The following is a 21,246-nucleotide window of genomic DNA, read 5'->3' as shown; positions in this document are numbered from 1 at the left end:
ATCCCTCTCCCTGGGGTTTTGCTTTCCAGAGATAACCCTTTCGCCAGGCTAGCCCGTTTTCCAACAGGCATCCGTTTCCTCTGGGGGTCTCCGTCCCCGAGCTAGCCCCTCACCCCGGCTGACACCCCAGTGTAGGGTGTGGGTGCGAGGTTGAAGGCTCTGCGCTCGGGCAGGCCTGGTTCACCGATCTTGCACCTTCCCGAGAGGCTCTCTCTGAGCCTCAGTTTCCTCTGCTGTACAACGGGGCCGCGGAGCTGCTAAGTGACAGATATAGGGGCAGACAGAGCTCCACCTCATCTCCTCCCTGGGTTCCAGGAGGGCAGAGCAGGGAGCCCAGGTGGGGCAGCCTGGCCTGGCTGCGGGGCTGACCTGCCTGCCGTGTGCACGTGTGTGTGTCCGGGGCAGGAGGCCTTGCGGAAGATCATCACAACGTTGGCCGTGAAGAACGAGGAGATTCAGACGTTCATCTACTCCCTCAAACAGATGCTGCTCAACATGGAGGTGAGGGCGGCCGCGGGCCAGTCCTGGGCCGGTGGCTGCATGAACGGACTGCGGGTGGCAGGAGGGTGCAGCCGCAGGAACTGGCCGGTGGCCGTCGATACCCGTGGGAGGCTGGGCCCTGGCTGGCCACATCCAGGTCTCAGTTTCCCCAGCGGACCATGGGCTTTGGCCAATCCTGGCTGTTCCGATGCAGGCGAACTCGGCCAAGGTGCAGGAGGACCTGGAAGCGGAGTTCCAGTCCCTCTTCTCCGTCCTGGAGGAGCTGAAGGAGGGCATGCTGATGAAGATTAAACAGGACCGTGCCAGCCGGACCTACGAGCTGCAGGTGGGGCTGGGGGAGCCCTCGCCAGCCCCGCGTCCCTCAGACTCAACAGAGCCCGGCTGGCCTTGCACCTTCCTCCACGTTTCTGGTCTCTGTCCTGGCCATGGCCCATGAACCACCTGCACCCCCTGTTAATCCCCTCTCCATCCTCACCCCCTACGTCTGGCTCGGTGCATCCCCTCCTGTCTTCACCCAGCGCCCCAGTTTCTCAGCCCTTCCCATTGGCCTCCCAGATCTGACCGTATCACCCTGGCTCCTACACTTCCCATGGCTCCCATGGGCTCTCATGCTTCAAGCTGGGGTCCCTCGGGCTGCATCCCAACATCCTGGGCAACTTGCTAACATCCCACATTCCTATCCTGAGGGAGTATGGCGCTCAGGGGCTCAGGTGTGGCCTGGGCATGGAGTTCTTAAGGAAGGGATTCCCCAGGTGATTCAGATGTAGGGCCAGGAGCCAGCCTCCCTCTCCCACTTGGAGTTGGAGGAGGGACAGATGCCATCCTGGGGGTGGAGCCTTGAGAATGCCATGCCCATGTGGAGGTGGAGTCTTTAAGAAGCCCCACCCCTGGGTGGAGCCATGAGGAGGCCCCACCCACCATGGCACTCAGGGGGCTGGAGGCACTGGGGAACCCTCCAGGGTTGGAGGCAGTGGGGCGAGCTGTCTCCGCCCTCGGTGCCTGGTGCCCTGCTGATGCGTGCCCCGCTCTCCACAGAACCAACTGGCTGCCTGCACGCGGGCCCTGGAGAGCTCCGAAGAGCTTCTAGAGACGGCCAACCAGACCCTGCAGGCCACGGACAGTGAGGACTTTCCCCAGGTGGGTGACTCTGATGCTGTGCCCGTAGGGTTGCCGGGTAAAACATGGTGCGCCCAGTTAAATGCACCTTTCGAGTCAATGAATAATTTTTTTAGTATAAGTATAGCTCACCCAGGCAACGTTTAGCATAAGTATATCTCAAAGATTACAAGACGTATACTAAGATCGTGTTCGTTGTTCTGAAATTCAGATATATCAATGAATAAGTTTTTTAGTGTCAGTATATCCCGTGCAATGCTTAGCATAAGTATATCCCAAGTGGCACATGGGACATATTCATTATTTATGTGAAATGCCAATTTAGCCATGCGCCCTGTGTTTTTATTAGTTAAATCTGCCAACTGTATCCACCGGGCGCTGGGCAAGAGATTGGGGAGGAGGTGGGAGGGAATGTCTGAGTTTCTGTCCCAGGGCTTAGCCAGTGACTGCCACATGGGCCTCAGCCTTCACGTCTGGATAGACATGTCTTTGATTCGGTAGAGGAAAGTCTTTGAATTTTGTTCTGTCCTTCTCTCTAGGCCGCCAAGCAAATCAAAGATGGGTAAGATGCTGGGATCTGGCCCCCGTTGCAGTGCCCTGCCCTTGCGGTGAAGGTGGGACACTCGGAGGATGGGGACATGGGGAAGGGGGTCCCCCCTCCCACACACATCTCAGATGACCAGGCCCGGGAGGCCCCTGAGACACCTGCCAGCAGGCTGCTTCCACCTCCTTCCCCCAGGGTGACAATGGCCCCTGCCTTCCGGCTGTCGTTGAAAGCCAAGGTCAGCGACAACATGAGTCACCTCATGGTGGACTTTGCGCAGGAGCGGCAGATGCTACAGGCACTCAAGTTCCTGCCTGGTGAGGGGGGACTCGCTGGAGGGCCAGGATTTCAAGGAAATGTCCCCGGGGGTCTGGGAGGCCTGGTGACAGGTTGTGGAGTAAGGCTGACAGCCAAGTGTCTGAATCCTGGGAATGCCACGCCCTGTGGGGGTGGAGCCCTGAGAATGCCACACCTGGTGAGGGTGGAGTCCTTGTGAAGCCCCGCCCCTGGGTGTGGCTGAAAGAAGACCCCGCCCACCAGGCAGTGGCATCCTGGGGAAAACCTGCCCCTAGTGGCCACGTCCCCTGGGGAAACAGGCTCTGAAGACACCCTTCCCGTGGTGGCTCTCCAAAGAAAGCCACGCCTCCAATTGGCAGACAATTCTGGAAAAGTTCTGCCTCTAAATGATGGAACCCTGAGAAAGCCCAATTTTTTAAGTTGCTTCAACCCTGAGAATGCTTTGCCCACCCCTGCCCCTTGGTGGCACCTTGAAGAGGCTCCACCCCCTGGTGTGGGACCCAGAGGTGGCCCCGTCCCCAGAGTGATCCACCGTGTGGGTGGGCACGGACTCGCACCCTGGATGCAGGACCCTGACCCCTCTGTGTCTGTCCTGGGCAGTGCCCAGCGCCCCCGTGATCGACCTGGCCGAGTCCCTGGTGGCAGATAACTGTGTGACCCTGGTGTGGCGCATGCCAGACGAGGACAGCAAGATCGACCACTATGTGCTGGAGTACCGGCGCACCAACTTCGAGGGCCCGCCGCGCCTCAAGGAGGACCACCCTTGGATGGTCATCGAAGGCATCCGGCAGACGGAGTATACCCTGACCGGTAAGGGCGGCGCGGTGGCCCCAGCTGCTGACCCTCTGAACGGCTGGCCCAGCCTCCGGGCTCCCGTTTCACCATGAATCAACCCCAGAGCTCATGGGGTCTGACAGCAGCCTGACCAGGGACATCCAAAAGTGATAAGGAAAGTGACATTGATGGTAGCTACTGCGCTGGTCATTGAATGCTCCCTAGTGCTGAGTGTTTCTCCCATATGTCATGGGCATCATTATCACCACCGTTTTACAGATGCGGAAACTGAGACATGGGACGAGAAGCCACCCTTCTCTGTCCTCTTGTCTCTGCTGTCCAGGTGTCAGTCATGCATTGATTCTAATTTATCAAACATCTACAGCGTACCAGGTACTGTCCTCACAGCAGTGATCAAAAATATCTTCCCTGCTAGAGCTGGCATTTTGGGGGCACCTTGCAAGTATGTGGGGGTCTTCCTGGCAGTTGTAGGAAATCAGGAAGCCTGGGGAATCTGCCCCACTGGCGAGGGGAGGGTCTGAGGGAGGGAAAATGCGGAGGTCCCTAATGAGTTTTTTTTTTTTTGAAACAGAGTCTCACTGTGTTGCCCAGGCTAGAGTGCCGTGGTGTCATCCTAGCTCACAGCAACCTCAAACTCCTGGGCTCAAGCGATCCTTCTGCCTCAGCCTCCCGCGTAGCTGGGACTACAGACATGCACCACCATGCCCAGCTAATTTTTTCTATATATATTTTTAGTTGTCCGATTAATTTCTTTCTAGTTTTAGTAGAGACGGGGTCTCGCTCTTGCTCAGGCTGGTTTCGAACTCCTGAGCTCAAGTGATCCGCCCGCCTCGGCCTCCCAGAATGCTGGGATTACAGGCGTGAGCCACCGCGCCCGACGCCCTAATGAGTTTTAAAAGCCTCTTGGGGTGTGGTGGCTCAGGCCTGTAGTCCCAGCACTTTGGGAGGCTGAGGCAGGAGGATCACTTGAGCCCAGGGGTTCAAGACCAGCCTGAGCAACATAGTGAGACCCCCTTCTCTAGGAAAAATAAAAAAATTAGCCAGGTATGGTGGTGCCTGTAGTCCCAGCTACTTGGGAGGCTGAGGCAGGAGGATTGCTTGAGCCCAGGAGTTTGAGGCTGCAGTGAGCTATGATGACGCCACTGCACTCCAGCCTGGGTGACAGAATGAGACTCTGTCTCTTACGAAGGAAAATTAAAAAGCCATTCTGAACCAGGGGAAACCCTCAGGGGCGGGGAGAGGCTTGCTGACATCTTAACTATCACCATTCACTAGCTGTTCTTAGGCTGTAATCAGCCTGTAGTTATCTGTAATTAGCATACATGGTTAATAATGAGCATGCTAATTGCAGGCCGGAAAAGTCACCAGCGCGAGCCAAAGAGCCTGAGAAGCTATTGGTTTATCCTTTCCACGGCAATCCAAATAAACACACACACACAGCCCTCTTTTTAAATAGGATTCCACAGACCTCTCCTCCTGGCACTCCCGCTTTTTGGTTCTGTTTTGTTTTGCTGTAACTTTCTATTTTGAAATAATTATAGATTCACAGGAAGTTGCCAAAACAAGCCAAAACAAGGACAGTAAGGACCTGTGTAATTCAGTATCAAAGTCAGGAAATGGCTGTGGGTGCAGTCTGCAGAGTAGCTTCACACTTGGCCAGTCTTGCACGCACTCGTGTGCGTGTGCACGGCTCATTCCGTGGGATTGTCTCCCACGTGTGAATTCACGTAACCACTGCCACGGTCAAGGTCTGTTCTAGCACCACGGGGTGCCCAGGTGCTACCTTTGGAACCACACCCTCCCGCCTTTTCCAAACTTCCTAGTGTGTGAACTCCTCCGGGCAGGAAGTTGATCCATCCAAATTTGGACAGAAGTGAGGATATTGATGAATGCAGCTCACCTTTGGGGTTATTTGCAGCCCACCCACTGTTTCATTGATGGAGTGGAAAAGTAGGAAGGTTCAGGTGTTTAGGACTCACGTGCCTCGATTCATCTCAGCCTCACAAGAACCCTGTTCAGCGTGGGGCATGTGATTGTCAGCTTGCAGGGAAGGAAACTGAGGCACAGAGTGCGCCCTGACCGCCAACAGGCAGATGGGTTCCGTGTTTTTGAAACTGAACTTTCTGGGTGGTGCTTGTAGCTCAGGGGCAGTGGATGGGTGTCGCTGAGCACCCCGCTGAACTCTCAGAAGAGGGGGGTGGAAAGGGAAGGGGGAGGCGGTCTGCGTGGGCACCTGGAGGAGGTGACAGCCAGGCAGAGACCCCAACAGCCCAGCCTTTGGGGCAAAAGGAACAGGCTGTTGAAGGCTCAGAGGAGAGTGCTAAGCCGTTGTGTGTGTCTGGAACTAGTTAACATCTGTAGAGAGGTGAGAGGAGGAACAGGCTTTTACCCTGAGGGCAAGGGGAGTGTGGAAGGTTTCAAAGATGTTTGGGATGCCCTGAGAGTGGACGTTGAGGGGACAATGTCCAGGAGTCCCAGACACATGGGTCTGGGCTAGAGGCTGGGCTGTGGGTGCCATGGAGCCAGAGGGGGCAGGCAGGAGAGGGGAGTGCCATGGCTGCCAAGGGAAGAGAATGTTCTGGGAGGGAAGGTGTCGTCACCCAGGAAGTCCAGCAAGATGGGGGCTGCCAAGGTCAGAGGAAGGAGAGGTCTAGCTTGATAAAAATGAAAGACCAGATCAGGAAGGTGGAGAATCTCTGAGTAACCAGCATGGCTAGATCCAGGTGTTGCACCGAGTTACTCAATCATCTTTGCTCCCTGCAGTTATAGCTCTGAGAGCTGCCAGATGTGTGGGCAGATTTCCTCCAGGGGCACTTCCTCTTAGCTGGACAGCAACTCCACTTACTATGGTACAAAGTCCCAGGGCCAATTCTGATTGGCCAGTTTGGGTCATGTGCCCATCCCTGAACCAACCACGGTGACTGGGTCATCAAGCATCCTGATTGGCTTGTTTGGGTTGGAGGCGGAGTCAAGTAATCCATAACCTGGTAAGTGGATGAAGACAAGGACAGTTTCACAAAGATAAGATGTCTGTAAGATGCTCCTTAGAATCAGGACAGTGGGATTATTGGGAAAGGTGACCAGCTTTCACGCATGGCTCAGAGTCTCAGAGTGTACACAGTGTTGACATCCCTCTCTCACCTCCCAGGTCTCAAGTTTGACATGAAATACATGAATTTCCGTGTGAAGGCCTGTAACAAGGCAGTTGCAGGCGAGTTCTCTGAGCCGGTGACCCTGGAGACACCAGGTGACTGGCTCCTGCCCCCACCTTACCCTCTGACTCCCTAGCTCCTCCCTCCCAGGGCCCCAGAGACCAATGTGTAATGAGAATCCTCTAATCAGGGTTCTGTGGCTTTTCTTGCCCTGGCTACCAGGAAGCTCAGAGCTCAGTCCACAGTGGCTTCCTTATCCTGAGTGCCTGGTATAACCCTGCTATTGTTCTTTGCTTCTAAAGTTGATCCCAGTACATCTGGATGGTTTTTATGGACACCCCCGCCACACACACACACACACACACACACACACACAGTCTCTCTTCCAAAAAATCAGTGAGTCCTCTGTAGAGTTGGGGATGGGCTATCAGTAGTGAAGACAGATTCCACAGCCTCCTATAGTGACACCTTTGCATGCCCTGCTAGGAAGTCCCTCTGCAGTCTAGCCTAACTCCCTCAAGCTGTAGCGCAGCCCCTTTCCTGGGGTTAATCCTCAGTGAAGGCACAGGGTAGTGCAATAGGCTTGAAAATGCCTCCAGACCTGAGAGACCTTTAGGCAACACCCCCTTGGCCCTCACCCCTCTGGCTGCATGTTCTGTTCCTTCTGCCATTTCCCGCCTTGTCTCTCTCGGTGTCTGCTTCTCTGTCTCTGTATCTGTCTCTCTCTGAGCCTTTGCCTGTTGGTCTCTCTGTCTCAGACTATGTCTCCTGTCTCCTTCTGTTCTGTGTCCCTGTCTGGGTCTGTCTTGGTCACTGTCTGTCTCTCTCTGTCTCTGTGTCTCTCCGGATTTCCCCATCTCTGTGACTCCCGTGTCTGCCTGGCCCCAGCGTTCATGTTCCGCCTGGATGCGTCCACATCCCACCAGAACCTGCGGGTGGATGACCTCTCCGTGGAGTGGGACGCTATGGGCGGGAAGGTGCAGGATATCAAGGCTCGCGAGAAAGATGGCAAGGGGCGGACGGCATCTCCCGTCAACTCTCCGGCCAGGTAGCCTGCCCCCTCCCCTCCCTGAGTCTCTGGTGGAGGAGATCAAGCTGGACTTGGCCACACAGAGGCCAGTGTGGTCAGAGTTGGGATGGAGGTGGGGACCTGGGGCTGGAGGAATCCAGAGAGTGAATAAGGCAAGAGGAGATTTTGAATGGGGTTTTGACGGTTGCATAGGAGTTTTCCAGATGAGAAAGGGTACAGGCATGTTCTGACATGAATATGAGGGGCTCAGTGTATAGAAAGAGCCAAAGGCTGTCAGAGACTGACCAAACATCCACAGTGGCTGGGGTGGACTAGGGAAGCCCTCCTATGGGGGAGGTGACAGCTGACCTGAGCCTTCCTCCTCCCTCCCCCACACAGAGGTACTGCATCTCCCAAGAGGATGCCCTCAGGTCGTGGGGGACGGGACCGTTTCACAGCTGAGTCCTACACGGTGCTGGGTAAGGAGGGGAAGAAGAAAGGGAGATGGGAGTTTGGGGCAGGGCCGCAGTGATGGAGGTGGAGGGAGAACTCCTTTGGCTGGAGAAACAGGCAGCCATCCGCAGAGCTTCTCTGGGCATGGTCCCAATAACACGTGATGTTCTGGCACTGAGGGAGTGGGCATATTGGGGGCTGATGGGTTGCTGTAGAAGCCAGAGCTTATGGCGCTAAGGAAGGAGGGTCTGGACTGAGAAGTGGCTGAGCAGGAGCTTGGGGGCAATTTCTGAGAGTCCGTGGAGTAGCTGGGATTTGCGGAGTAGCTGGGTTTCTGGAGCGAGGCAGGAGCGTGAGGAAGTGGCTTGCGGAGTGTGAAGGAGCCGGAGGGGGTAGCTGGTGGCTGAGGAGAAGCTGAGACAATAGGTAAGATCAGAGGAGGAGGTAGCACCGCAGGAATGACTGGATCTTGTGAAGGAGAAGCTGGCGTTCGTGGAGGAACTGGAGTTTAGGGGAATCGTTACTGTCTGGAAAAGAGCTGGAGAAAGAGGCTAAGGTATGAGAACGTCTGTAATGTCTAGGGAGGAGGAAGTTGGGGAGCAGCTGAGGTCTGGGGAGAAGCTAGGGTCTGAGATGAAGTTATGGTTCTATGGAGGATCTGGATATTCAGGGAGCACCTGGGAGTGGTGAGAGTTGGGGTTTGGGGAGAAAGCAGAGGAAGGTATGGGGGCTGTTTGGTGTTGCTGAGATTTGAGAGAGATATAGCTAGTCCTTGGGGCTAGGCAACTTGTGGTTGAGGGAGTAGCTGCGATCAGGGTGGAGTAGAACTGGAGGAGAAAACGTTAATATACAAGGGTCCATCTTGTATCTGAGGAGGAGCTGGGATATGGAGACGAGCTGTGAACTGGGGGGGGCAGGAGTGTGAAGAGAAGCTGCGTTGCGGGGAGCAGCTGAGGTGGCAGATCTGGGACCTGGGGAGGATCTCAGGGATCAGCTGAGATCTAGAGAGCATCTGGACTCTGGATGGCATTGAAGCCAAGGAACGTCACAACTCAGAGGGTACCTGGAGAGAGTAATTGAGGCTTGAGGAGTATCTGGACCCCAAGAGGAGCTGAGGCCTAGAGAGCAACTAGCTTGGGGAGTACCTAGGGGAACTCCGGGCCTCAGGAGTAGCTGCGGCATGGGAGAATCTTCCCTCCACCAGGAGTTGGGGTCTGGGTAGAATCTGAATTCAGAGAGCAACAGGAAGGAGTCACTGAGTCCTGGGGAGTAGCTGGACCCTGCCAGAACTGGGAATGAAAGGGAGTATCTAGACCCGAGGAGGACTTGAGACTGGGGGGGACACCATGAGTCTGCTGGTTTCAAGGGTTTGAGGATTATCTAGTTTCTGGGAAGAACTGAGGGGGATCAGAACATGGGCTGGAACTAGAGAAAGTTTCTAAGGCCTGGAAGTGTCTGAAAGAAGTAGCTTGGGTTTGTAGAGAATCTGAAAGGAGTAGCTGAGGCTTGCAGAGTTTCTGGGCTTAGCGAATCTCTAGAGGGAGTTGACAAAACCTAGGAAATACCTGGGGCCTTACGAGTATCTGGGGCAATAGCCGTGGCGTAGGGAGTATCTTGAGGGACTAGCTGGAGCCTGGGGAGTATCTGGGGAATAGCTGTGGTGTAGGGCGTACCTGGGAGAGGCTGCACCTTCGTGGAAGCGTGTCCGTGCCCTGGTTCTACCTAGTTCCCTCTGCCCACCCCGCCCCACAGGGGACACGCTGATCGATGGCGGGGAACACTACTGGGAGGTCCGCTACGAGCCGGACAGCAAGGCGTTCGGCGTGGGGGTGGCCTACCGCAGCCTGGGCCGCTTCGAGCAGCTGGGCAAGACGGCCTCATCCTGGTGCCTGCACGTCAACAACTGGCTGCAGGTCAGCTTCACGGCCAAGCACGCCAACAAGGTCAAGGTGCTGGACGCCCCCGTGCCCGACTGCCTGGGTGTGCACTGTGACTTCCACCAAGGTGTGACCCCCAAGCCCCAGCCACCGTCCCCAGCTGCCTCTGCTCGAGTCCCCTTCGCTTGTCCCCACCCTGCTTCTGACCGCTGCCCCCATCTCTCTGCCCCACCCCCGCCCCAGGCCTCCTGTCTTTCTACAACGCCCGCACCAAACAAGTGCTGCACACCTTCAAGGCCAAGTTCACGCAGCCGCTGCTGCCCGCCTTCACGGTGAGCCACCCCCCACGGCCCTGGGGTAGGAACGGGTGGCTCTGGGTGCTGGGCTTCGAGGCTGAGCCTCCCTGCTGCCCCGACTCTCCCCCAGGTGTGGTGCGGCAGCTTCCAGGTGAACACAGGCCTACAGGTGCCCAGCGCCGTGTGCTGCCTGCAGAAGCGGGGCAGTGCCACCAGCAGCTCCAACACCAGCCTCACCTAGGCCACCGAGCACCCGCCCACCCAGCTGGAGTGTTCAGAGGGACTGCCACCAGGCCTGGCGGCCTTAGCCGGGCATCCTCCTCTTACTTGCTGCTTGGAGCGTTAACTCCTGATAGGGGGTCGCCAACAGGGAGTGGGCACGAGGCGGGCCCTCCTCCCCCTCTCACCTCCTAATAAAGGTCTCACACTGGCCGGGCCGTGGTGCTGGTTCTTTGGGGCTGGGTGGTTGTGCCTGTTGCGTGGTGCTGGGACCTCAGTTTTCCTAGCTGTTAAATGGGCTTTTCTCGCAGGGCAAGGTGGTGGGTTTTGCTGAGCTGATAATCACTGGATCTGCGGACCCCTCACTCCCACCTCCCAGGCAAAGCCAAACACACGTGTGGGTCCTGGGGTCGCTTGAGTTTTAATCCCGGGAGACAGGAGCTGACTGCTGTGCCGTGTGCCCCGAGACTGGCCCGCTGGTCCCCCGGCTCGTCGGAATCACTGCTCCAGCGCCCGCCGCCGCCTCTGCAGCTTCTTCTGCAGCTCCGCGGTCACGTCCGCCAGCCCTGGGGGGTCAGCGCCTGAGATCCCCAGCCCCGGCCCTGACACCCCCAACATCCACCCAGGATGGGCTACAGATTTGCAGGGCCCAGTGCAAAAGGACAATGTGCTCAAAAGCATTAGGAATTTCAAGACGGTGACAGCAGGACATTAAACGCCAGGGCGCTTTGGAGTCTGGAGCCCTGGGTGACTGCATGGGTTGCACACCTGGGAAGCCTGCCCTGCATGGACCCCCAGACCCCGTACCTGCTGTGGCAGAGAAAGGCTGAGCTGAGCTGGCTGCCGGCTTCCTGGTGAGGCTGCTATTGAGGAGTTTGAGATCTGGAAGAGAGGGCAGATGAGGGCGGAGGCCAGCTGGCCATCAGATGGGACAGTGATTCGGGAGTAGGGACCCCTACCTGGCTTGGGTGCCGTGGGTGGCCTTGGAAGCTTTGCCTGAACTTTTGCCAACTTGGGCTTCGGGACAACTGGCCGACTAGGGGAAGGCACTGCGTGGACAAAGGTGTGGCATGTCACGTCCTGCTGTTAGCCTGCTCCCCGCGCCCCCAGCTCTCAGCAGCCCTGTCCCCCACCCACCGTCCTGGTTCTCATAGTCAGCAGCTGGGGCGTCTCCAATGGGCGTCACATAGTTCTCCTCCTGGCTTGGCACCGGGGGCAGGGGTGGTAACAGAGGCAGCTTGTCCTGGCTGGACAGAGGCAGGGACGCAGGAGGTGGCAGCTTGGGGCCACCTGCGGGGGGTGCAGGACCTGATGGGGAAAGGCAGTCACTGTCTGGACCCACGTGGTGCAGGGACACCTCAGGGTAGGTCTGTATGCTCGCTTGGATACATACGCGTTTCCCCATGCATGTGTGTGTCTGTGTATGTGCCCATTTATGAGTCTGTATTTATGTCTCCGCGTAGCATAAACATGTACACTGGTCGAATGTGCACGAGTTAAATATAGGTACCAGGTTCGTACACACAATGCCTATTGTGTGTGTGCACGACACTGCACGCCTGCTAAGGTACACGCTTGAGATCAGTGTGTTATGTGTGTGTATCTATAAATGTCCGATTTTGTGCTTGCGAACGGATGTGTCTGCATTTGTGTACGTGTGATTGTGGCTTAAGATAGGTATAGCTGTGCTACATAGGGTGTATATATGACTGGAATTGTGGGACATGTGTATTTCTGCAGGTGTGGAGTTGTAGTGTCTACACAGGTGGATGCGAGCTTCTGGTTTTGCAGGTGGACACAGTTCATGGAGCATTAAAATCCCTGGGGACCTTCTGCAAATATCCCCTCCTCCAGGAAGCCTTCCCCTGCTCTGACCTCCTCTTCTCTTCATTCTGGGCACCCCCCACCAAGTTTCTCCTCCACCCCAGGTCTGACCCCACAGGGATGACAACGTTTGTGTCTGGCTCTGTCTGCCCCCCTACCCCCAAACTGGGACCCCCTCCAGGGCTGGGGCTGGGTAATTTCTGTGTCTGCAACGCATTGGGGGAGGGGGTGTGGCTGCATGAGGGTTCTCTGTCACTCCTAACTCTGCCCCTGGCGCAGGGAGGGGGCGTCACCTGGGCCCAGGGCGGAGGGCACCACCCACACAGTCTCGCCGTTCTCTTTATCCGCTTCCACGTACCCTGGAACAGAGAGGGTGGCCTGGAGGGAGTGCAGCGGCCGGGGTGGCCCCAGGGTGTCCCTGTCTGGGCAGGGGCGGGGGTGAGCCGCAGACTGGGTCCCCCGAGCTCCCCGGAGCAGCACTCACCTAGCACCTTCTCGTAGTCCTCCTCCGGCAAGAAGGGCACCAGCGCTCCGTTGGTGTGCGTCACGAAATAGTTGACCACCGCGTCCAGCGAGGCGCAGGAGAACTGGGGGCAGATGGGAGCGCTGTCAGGGCCGCTGGGGCAGGGGCGCGGACCCGCCAGTGCTCCTCTGGGGACCCAGGCCCAACGCTCACCGGGTCCTCCACGTCGATCACGTACTTGGGGCCTTCCCGTTTCACCTTGTAGTGCCGGACCACGTGCGCCCTGCGCAGGCAGTGGGCGAGGGGCTGGCTCAGCTCAGAGAGCCCCTGGCCCCGATTCACTCCACCCCCAGGGGAAGACCTGCCCCTTATAGTGGCTCCACCGGCCGGCCCTGACTCCACCTTCTCCCTGGCCCCGCCGGTAACACTGGACTTTGTACAAGGAGAACTTAGTGTCCGGCTCTGACTCCACCCCCGGTGTGGCTCCGCCTCCAGAGCCCTCCCATTCATGGCCCGCCCCGGGAGTCCGGGCCATGACTCCACCCCCAGGGGCTGACTCCGCCCAAAGAGCTCATTCGCGCCCCTGGAATTGACTTCGTCCCTGCTCCAGACCCGGACCCTGCCCTAACCCCGGGGTCTGACTCCACCTATAGAGTGACCGCGCCCCTGCCCCAGGACAAAGGGGTCTGCAGCCCTGCCAGAGTTTACCTTCGCCCCCAGGCCTTGACCCACCCTCTGGGCGGGGCCAGCCTCGCGATCCCGCGCCCCCGGAGCTCTGGTCCCTCCCCCGGGCTCCTCCCCACTGTCGGAGCCAGCCCCGCCCTTGCCTCTGACCACGCCCCCGCACCCGGCCTCCTCCCACCCCGGGCTCTCAAACCGCGCGTGCGCACCCGTGGAGCCGCTGTCGAGTAGTGACCGACACCCCGTCGGTGCCGTCCCCGCTGGGTCGCAGCAGCAGGTTTCCGCACTCGGGGTAGCGCTCCAGGAGCAGCTGTGCCTCCAGCCGGCTCACCTTCAGGAAGCACCTGGTACAGGCCCCACCCCGCAGACCCAGCCTTGCTCTTCCGCCCGTAACCTCACCCCCGCCCCGCCCGACCCCATGCCCTAGCCCCGGGCCCGGGGGACCCTGCCCTGCTCCCCGGGCCTCGACCCCCAGAGCCCCAGCCCTGCCTTGTAGACACCAGGTCCTGTCCCCGGAGACCCAGCCCCGACCCCTAGGACTCTCCGCTGGAGAATCTGTCCCGCCTTCCAAACGCCTACCTGGACCTTTCCCTGGAAGCCCTGCCCCGCTCCCTAGGTATAGGACTGCACCCGAAAACCATGCTCCGCCCCTCAGGCAAAGGCCACGCCCCCAACACATAACCCCGCCCCCGGAGATCCAGCCATGCCTCCTGGCTCATAACCCCGCCCCTAGAGACCTGGCCCCGCCTTTGGGCACCTGGACCTGCCCCTAGACCCTGTCCTGTCTCTCAGCATGGGCCTTAAGCCCCGCCCCCAGCCCTAATACAGCCCAGCACTCACCCGAGACGCAACTCAGGGAGACCCAGCTCACTGCCCACCCTCAGCCACGCCCCTCCTGTCCCCACTGCAGCCCCTCGGGTCGGGGGGGGCACTCACGAGGGCGTCTCGAGCGCGCGGCGCGCCTCTTCTTTGGCCAGGGCCTCAGCCATCATGTACAGGTGTCCCGGCAGCAGGGTCAGATTGGAGGGGACACGGCGCTGAGGGGCGAATGAGGGACAGACAGCAGTGGCTGTGCCCATGTCGCAGAGCAGCAAACTGAGGCCACAGTGCGGAGGAGCCGCCAAGGGAACCTGGGGCTGAGGGCCTCCGGCAACGAGGGCTTTGAGAAACCGCAGAAATTGGAAAAAGAGGAGTTTGGTGATGGCGGGAGGGACAGAGCAGATGGGGTCTCAAACTCAGTGCCCTGCAGGGGCCAGGCGGGAAGCCAATGAGTGATAGAGAAATCAGGAGTGTAGACTAAAATGCCTGGTTTTTCAATGATGGCAGCTAGTTTAAAAAGTCTTAGCACTCTGGTGGTGAAACAGAGGATGTTTATGGGTGCAAGTGGCCCGCGGGCCGCCAGTTTGAGACCAGTGTGCTGCGCTGCAGAGGCTCTTCCGGAGAATGAAGGACGGAAAGAAAGAGGATTTCTGGGGAGGTCTGCTGGGGAGTGGGAGGGTGGGAGACTATTCCTACCTCCACCACCGTCAAGATGAAGCCTTTCCACATCTCCCGAGACTCCAGGCTCTCTACCTAGGGAGGGAAAGAAAGAACGAGTCGGTGTCCATGAGGCTCAGTCTACTCATCTGTGAAATGGGGCTGAGGAATTATAGTCCCTGTTTCCAAGGGCTGTTGTGAAGGTCCAGCGAGTCTGCAGTCATGTGGGATACGATTATTTTTAATGTGATTATATCAACATTTGAAAGACAAATCAGATCACACATCTCTGATGTTCTAACCCACTCTCCCATACCTCCCTCTTCCCTCAGGTTCAAAGCCCAAGTCCTCCCTATGGCCCACCAGGCCCTGCACAACCTGCTTGTCCCCTCTCTGCCCTACCCTCCTCCCTCTCCCCCTCCTCACTCTGCTCCAGCCACACAGGCCTCCTTCTGCCTCCAACACGCCATGCACAGTCCTGCCCCAGGGCCTTTGCATATGCTGTGCCTCTGCTGATGAGCACTCACATATATCTGAGGCCCAGAGATGTTGAGTGACTTGCCCAATGTCACCAGCCCAGTGGAAGAGTCCATGTGACTCCACATTCATGTGTGCTAATGATGAGCATGTCAGTGAGGGAGCATCTCCCACCAGCCCCAACAAGGTACCTACCTTGAACTTGATCTCCTGGTTGGAGAGGACCAGGCTGAAGTGGATTCCAGGGTCCCATGAGCTTCCTCTGGGAACCTCGTCCCTGAGCTTCACAAATGCCCCCAGGTTTAGCTTCTCCACATGCTGGAGTGCGGAAACAGAGGGTGTGAGCACCAGGCCCATGGCCCCCTAGACGACGTAGCCACTGCCCTGGCCACACCAATCTCTGCTTGGTCCTTGGGGTCAAGGGTGGGCCAGCTCCTGAGCCTCCATCCCCCTCCTTACCTGGAAGTCCCGATTGCTGTTGTAGAAATAGATGGTGAGGCCCTGGAGGCCTGCCCAGAACTTCTTGTAATCCTGGGGGCCAGAGGTGGAGAGAGAAGGAGGTGAGGTGGCAAATCCGGCACCTCCCCTATGCTCGCTCCTGCCTCAGGGCCTTTGCACTGGCTGTTCCATTCTGCCCCACTCTTCCCCCAGATCTTCACTTGGCTATCTTCATCACCTGCTTTGGGCTTCTGGTCAAGTGTTGCCTTTGTAGAGAGGCCTTCCTCACCCGAGGCCTGGCATCTGGGTATCTGTTTTCTCTGAGAAAGGATGGGGGACCCAGAGAAGCCTCCCAATCTATGGAGATGGGGGCTCCAGGAATAATTGGAACTAATTGGCTTTATGGTGTTCTGTCCACTCACCCATCCTGCTACCTATCCATCCATTCACCCATCCATCCATCCACCCATCCATCCATCCACCCATCCATCCATCCATCCACCCATCCATCCATCCACCCATCCATCCATCCATCCACCCATCCATCCATCCATCATCCATCCACCCATCCATCTGTCCATCCATTGATACTCACACAGCTACATACATGCATGTCACTAAATCTACTGAGGGACTACTATGTGCCAGCCCTCTCCAGGCAGTGGGAACGGAGCAATACACGATTAAACTCAGTATGGTCAGACCTGCTTCATCGTGCACCAGCTCCGTGCTGCTGGGCAAGTTATTGGAGCTCTCTGTGCCTCTGTTTCCCCAGTTATAAAACTGATGATAATAATGGTACCTCTATCATTATTATTATTATTATTTAGAGATGGGGTCTTGCTCTTGCTCAGGCCAGTCTTGAACTCCTGGCCTCAAGCAATCCTCCCACCTCGGCCTCCCAGAGTGCTGGGATTACAGGCGTGAGCCACCGGGCCCGGCCTATGGCACCTCTTTCAGAGGCTCTCGTGAGAATGAGACGGGTTCACACGTGTAAAACACCGGGGCCTGCAGTGACCAGGCCCCAACATGCAGAGCGTGACTGCAGCCCTAACCTACCTATTTCACAGGAGAGAAACTGAGGCCCAAAGGTGGAGACTCACTTGCATAAGGCCTGGGAGGTGCAGCGGGGATTCAAACCTGGGTCTCTTGAACTCTGGGGCCCATGATCTTTCTGAACGACCATGGTCCGCTGCCTCCAGAGCAGCGGTTGGTTGGGGAGGATTTGGACACGTGGAGGCAGAGGGAACAGCCACTCCAGGTGGAGGGAACTCCAGCGGCAGAGGCAGGGAGTGGGTGGTTTGGGCTGTATCAGAAAATGAATATGTCACCGGGTGGCTCACGCTGTGATTCCAGCACTGTGGGAGGCCAAGGCGGGAGGATCGCTTGAGGCCAGGAGTTCGAGACCAGCCTGAGTAAGAGCAAGACCCCATCTCTACAAAAAAATTAAAAAATTATCCAGGCACAGTGGCATGCACCTGTAGTCTCAGCTACTCGGGAGGCTGAGGCAGGAAGATCCCTTGAGCCTAGGAGTTCGAGGCTGCAGTGAGCTATGATGACGCCACTGCACTCCAGCCTGGGCGACAGAGCAAGACCCCATCTCAAAAAAAAAAAAGAAAAGAAAAAGGATATGGGATGTGGGGAGGGAGAGAGGGGCCCTCAGGCTGGGACACACACACACACACACACACACACACACACAATGTGTCAGTCCCATGGTCAGTATCTGGTCCTGCCCCGGCCCCTGCCCCCCAGCTCTTACTGTCCCCACCTGGCACCTGTCCTGGCCCTGAACCCTGCCGCTAAGGTTCAGAGTTCCTTCTGGACTGCGAGGGGGAGGAGGGAAGGGAGTCAGCTGGCTCTGCATTTCCTGGAGGAAGTCCCTGATCTTGTTTGTATCCAAGAGAGAGAAAGGGAGAGGGAGACAGAGAGAAAGACTGAGACAGAGACAGGCAGAGGCACAGAGACAGGCAGAGGCACAGAGACAGGCAGAGACACAGGGAAAAAGAAAGAGAAAGCGATCAAGTTAGAGAAAAGCAGAGAGACACATAGAGACACAGAGAGAGACAGACCCACAGACAGCCAGAACCCTCCCCAGCCCTCAGGACGTGCCCTGCCCCGTCCAGCACCCACCCTGCCCCCTTAGCCAGTGGGTAAACCGAGGCTGGGAGCGGTGCCGCACCTGCCAGGGGTGGCCCAGCAGTACCCGGCTCCCTGCCCTGCCTTCCGCCTTACCAGGTCACAGGGCCCCTTCTTCTCCAGAAAGCTCTCATAGTAGTGTGACGGCAGGACACCCCTGGGCTTGGGGACCCGGGGTGGGTTCTGGGCCGAGGCCATGGCGGCCTCTAATTCCAGCGAGCTCCCGCTGGGCCAGGAAGCCCAGGAGGCTGAGAAACAGGTTCCAGGGGAATTTCCTCTCTTGTCAGCCGGTCCCCTCCCTTCACTGCCAGCGCTGGGCGGGGGCTGGGCCAGGCAGGTCCAGGGATCCTGGGGAAATCCCCGGCCTCTTTGTCACGGAGAGAGTGTTGCACCTGAGTGGTGAGGGGACGCCACTGGAGAAGACACAACAGGCCCTAAATGCCTGTTAGGCTGCCTGGGTGGAAGAATATTCTCGTCCAAACCTGCAGACATGTTGCTGGGGTTTTGCTGGGAATCGCCCTGAACCTGCATCTCAGTCGGGCAGACCTGCCATCCATGGACATGGTCTGTCTCTTCATTCACGTAAATTTTCTTTGATTTCTTTCATCGGTGTGCTGTAGTTTTCAGGATGCAATTCCTGTGCTCGTTTGGTAAGACACACATCTAAGTAGACATACATCTTTTTTGAAGCAATTGTAAATGGCATTGTATTTTTATTTCTAGTTTTTACATGTTCATCAGTAGCATGTAAACATTAGACATGCAGTTGATTTTTTTGTATGTCGATATTGTATCCTGCCACATTACGGAGCTCACTGATAAGTTCTAGGAGTGTTTTTTCTTTTTTTTTTCTACATTTCTTGGGGTTTTCTGTTATACATAGACCATTGTATCATCTGTAAGTAGGTCTAGTTTTTTGGGTTTTTTGTTTGTTTGTTTTTGAGACAAAGTCTTGCTCTGTTGCCCTGGCTAGAGGCAGTGGCATCAGCCTAGCTCACAGCAACCTTCAACTCCTGGGCTCAAGTGATCCTCCTGCCTCAGCCTCCCAAGTAGCTGGGACTATGGGCAAGCGCCACCACCATGCCTAGCTAATTTTTACATTTTTTTATAGAGATAGGGTCTTGCTATGTTGCCCAGGCTGGTCTTGAACTCCTGGCCTCAAGAGATCCTCCTGCCTTGGCCTCCCAAAGTGCTGGGATTACAGGCCAGTACAATGTTGAATAAGAGCAGTGAGAATGGACGTTCTTGCCATGTTCCCAATCATGGGGAGAAAACATCTAGATGTTAGCTAAAGGTTTTTAGTTTAGCTTAGTTTGTTTTACAATACATCCACGTAACAAAATCAATGTTCGTACCTATACGTTAGCAAGTTGAGGTACTTTTCTTCCATTCTTAGCTTGCTCAGAGTTCATCATGAATGAGTGTTGAATTTTGTCAACTGCTCCTTCCCCATCAGTTGTTAGGCTGGTGTCATTTTTCTCCCTTAGCCCGTGTATTAGTTTTCTACGGCTGCTGTAATAAGTTGTCACAAACTCAGAGGCTTGAAACAACACCAATGTATTATCTTACTGTCCTGTAGGTTAGAAGTCCTACAGGGATCTCGGGGGACAAAATCAAGGTGTTGGCAGGGCTGTGTCCCTTTCTGGAGGCTCTAAGGGAGAAACCACCTCCTCTGAGCCACGGTCCTCTTTCCTCATCTACAAAGCCAACGACGGTGGGTCCTTCAGCCACAAGTCCTCAAATCACGTCACCCTTTCTCCTGTATTCACTCCTCCGTCTCTTTTACTTTTATGGACCTCTATAATTGCATAGGGCCCACCGGGATAATCCGGGATAATCTCCCTATTTAAATGTCAGCTGACTAGCAACTTTAATCCCATCTGCCGCCTTAAATCCCTTTGCCATGTACCCTAACATATTCTCAGATCCTGAAGATTAGGACATGGACATCTTTAGGGGATCATTATTCTGCCTGTTAAACACGGTGGACGACATGGATTGATGTTTGAATACAGAACTAGCTCGTGTCCCTGGAATAGACCTCACTTGTCACGGTATAATTCATTTTATATATTGCTGAATTCTATTTCCTAATATTTTGGGAAGGATTTTTTTTGCATCTATTCATGAGGGATGTGGTCTGCAGTTACGTTGCTTGGTAATAATTCGCACATATCCAGCTCTTAACCCCCTGCGCCCCTAATGTCCATTCAGGCCCCTGTCTCCGACTGGGGCCAGGCCAAGCCACCCACGTGTGACCCCAGTGCATGTCGCCCCCCTCTGGCTTTGGGAAGTTCCCAGCCCGGGCTTTCAGCCCTGCCGGGGGCTGGGGGACTCCCAGCGTGACGCCTCGGGGGCGAAGGTCCCAGGACAGGGACAGGGGACAAAGGCCGGGGCTGCGCGGTGCACACGCGCCACCAGCCGGGCTCCGCCCCCTGCTCGGCCTGCGCGGCTCGGGGCGGGGAGCGGGACTAGACCGATAGGCGGTTCCTAAATCCGGAGCTGATTGGCTATCCTGCAACTGATTGGGTACATGCGACCCGACGCCTCCTGCTGATTGGCCATATGGAGACGGCTGCCCATTGGCTGACTTTGAGCGGGTGGAATGAGTCGTTTGCTATTGATTGGATGAGACGGGAACATAGCGGCTGCTACCGATTGGTTGAAGGTGAAATAAATGATCCTGCTATAATTGGCTGGCGGTCTCCGCTCTGGTCCAATCGTAGAATCAGTTGACCGCCGCCGGGGAGGGTAGACGTTAACCCTTTAGACACTGAGGCCGGCTTGGGCACTTTAGACCCGCCTTAGTCTGCGCGGAGCTGTTCCCCATTGCACCCTGCAGCGTTCCACGGACCTCAGTTTCTACCCTGGTCCCAACGGTCTAGGCCTCTGAGTTTCTCAAGAGCGGTAGCCGCGGACTTCGGGCCTCAGTTTCCCCGCCCCCGGGCTTCAACCTAACAGGTGGTGGCCCCAGGTGCAGCCACTGATCCTTGGAAAGCGGGGCCTCAGTTTCCTCGCTCGTACCAATGAGCTTGCAGTCACCACCCCCTTCCCATGGAGGGCGGCCTGCGGCCTCAGTTTCCCCGCTTATTCCAGCAGGCTAAGCCCCTGGCGTCCCTCAGCCCCAGGCTTCAACCTAACAGGTAGTGGCCGCAGGTGCAGCCACCGGTCCCTGGAAAGTGAGGCCTCGGTTGTACCAATGAGCTCCGGGTCATCACCGCCCTCCCATGGAGGGCGGCCTTGGGCCTGTTTCCCGAATGTTCCTGGAGGGCTGAGTTCCCAGTGTCCTCCCGACTGGGGCAGGCCCGAGGCCTCAGTTTCCCCGCTCGCCCCGAAGGGCGGAGCTCCCCATCCGCCCACCAATGGCCCGGGCGCCCATGGGGCGGGGCCGCGGTCACGTGCCGGGAAGAAAGCGCCGGCTGCGCACGGGGCGCGGGCGGCGCGGCCATGGCTGGTACGGCTGGGGGCGGGGGGCGCGGGAGTCCGGGC

The 21,246-nt window shown here is 57.0% G+C and overlaps 2 protein-coding genes across 2 annotated transcripts in view; one reads left to right on the top strand and one right to left on the bottom strand.

Moving 5' to 3' along the window:
• Nucleotides 1-10,477, top strand: part of FSD1 (fibronectin type III and SPRY domain containing 1) — a 16,362-nt gene extending 5,885 nt beyond the window's left edge. Inside the window, exons 2-13 of the mRNA XM_012646255.1 lie at nucleotides 406-501; nucleotides 695-826; nucleotides 1,537-1,638; nucleotides 2,157-2,179; nucleotides 2,357-2,478; nucleotides 3,059-3,268; nucleotides 6,402-6,500; nucleotides 7,294-7,453; nucleotides 7,814-7,893; nucleotides 9,620-9,871; nucleotides 9,988-10,076; nucleotides 10,171-10,477. Of these exons, the coding sequence (XP_012501709.1) occupies nucleotides 406-501; nucleotides 695-826; nucleotides 1,537-1,638; nucleotides 2,157-2,179; nucleotides 2,357-2,478; nucleotides 3,059-3,268; nucleotides 6,402-6,500; nucleotides 7,294-7,453; nucleotides 7,814-7,893; nucleotides 9,620-9,871; nucleotides 9,988-10,076; nucleotides 10,171-10,281 (1,476 nt within the window). The 3' untranslated portion in view covers nucleotides 10,282-10,477. The remainder of the gene's footprint in view (nucleotides 1-405; nucleotides 502-694; nucleotides 827-1,536; nucleotides 1,639-2,156; nucleotides 2,180-2,356; nucleotides 2,479-3,058; nucleotides 3,269-6,401; nucleotides 6,501-7,293; nucleotides 7,454-7,813; nucleotides 7,894-9,619; nucleotides 9,872-9,987; nucleotides 10,077-10,170) is intronic.
• Nucleotides 10,478-10,661: 184 nt separating this feature from the next.
• Nucleotides 10,662-18,037, bottom strand: STAP2 (signal transducing adaptor family member 2). The gene is made up of 13 exons (XM_012646256.1): nucleotides 17,854-18,037; nucleotides 15,640-15,711; nucleotides 15,376-15,498; nucleotides 14,743-14,799; nucleotides 14,164-14,264; nucleotides 13,437-13,571; nucleotides 12,760-12,829; nucleotides 12,568-12,670; nucleotides 12,377-12,442; nucleotides 11,397-11,567; nucleotides 11,219-11,308; nucleotides 11,067-11,141; nucleotides 10,662-10,825 (listed from the first exon to the last, which is right to left on the bottom strand). Exons 1-13 carry the CDS (start codon nucleotides 17,953-17,955, stop codon nucleotides 10,758-10,760), a joined length of 1,233 nt encoding a protein of 410 aa, XP_012501710.1. The 5' UTR covers nucleotides 17,956-18,037; the 3' UTR covers nucleotides 10,662-10,757.
• Nucleotides 18,038-21,246: the final 3,209 nt, after the last annotated feature.

The sequence above is a fragment of the Propithecus coquereli genome, unplaced genomic scaffold (genome assembly GCF_000956105.1).
Source record: "Propithecus coquereli isolate 6110/MARCELLA unplaced genomic scaffold, Pcoq_1.0 Scaffold241, whole genome shotgun sequence".
In the NCBI taxonomy this organism is placed as follows: domain Eukaryota; kingdom Metazoa; phylum Chordata; class Mammalia; order Primates; family Indriidae; genus Propithecus; species Propithecus coquereli.
This window is presented reverse-complemented; position numbering and strand designations above follow the sequence as displayed.

Coding starts and splice junctions, on each gene's coding strand:
- STAP2 (XM_012646256.1), bottom strand. CDS start 17,955: ATGGCCTCGGCCCAGAACCCACCCCGGGTCCCCAAGCCCAGGGGTGTC. Junction 12,830..13,436: donor ACTCGACAGCGGCTCCACGG/GTGCGCACGCGC, acceptor CTGCCTGCGCAG/GGCGCACGTGGTCCGGCACT. Junction 11,568..12,376: donor GCCCTCCGCCCTGGGCCCAG/GTGACGCCCCCT, acceptor TTTCCCCATCAG/GTCCTGCACCCCCCGCAGGT.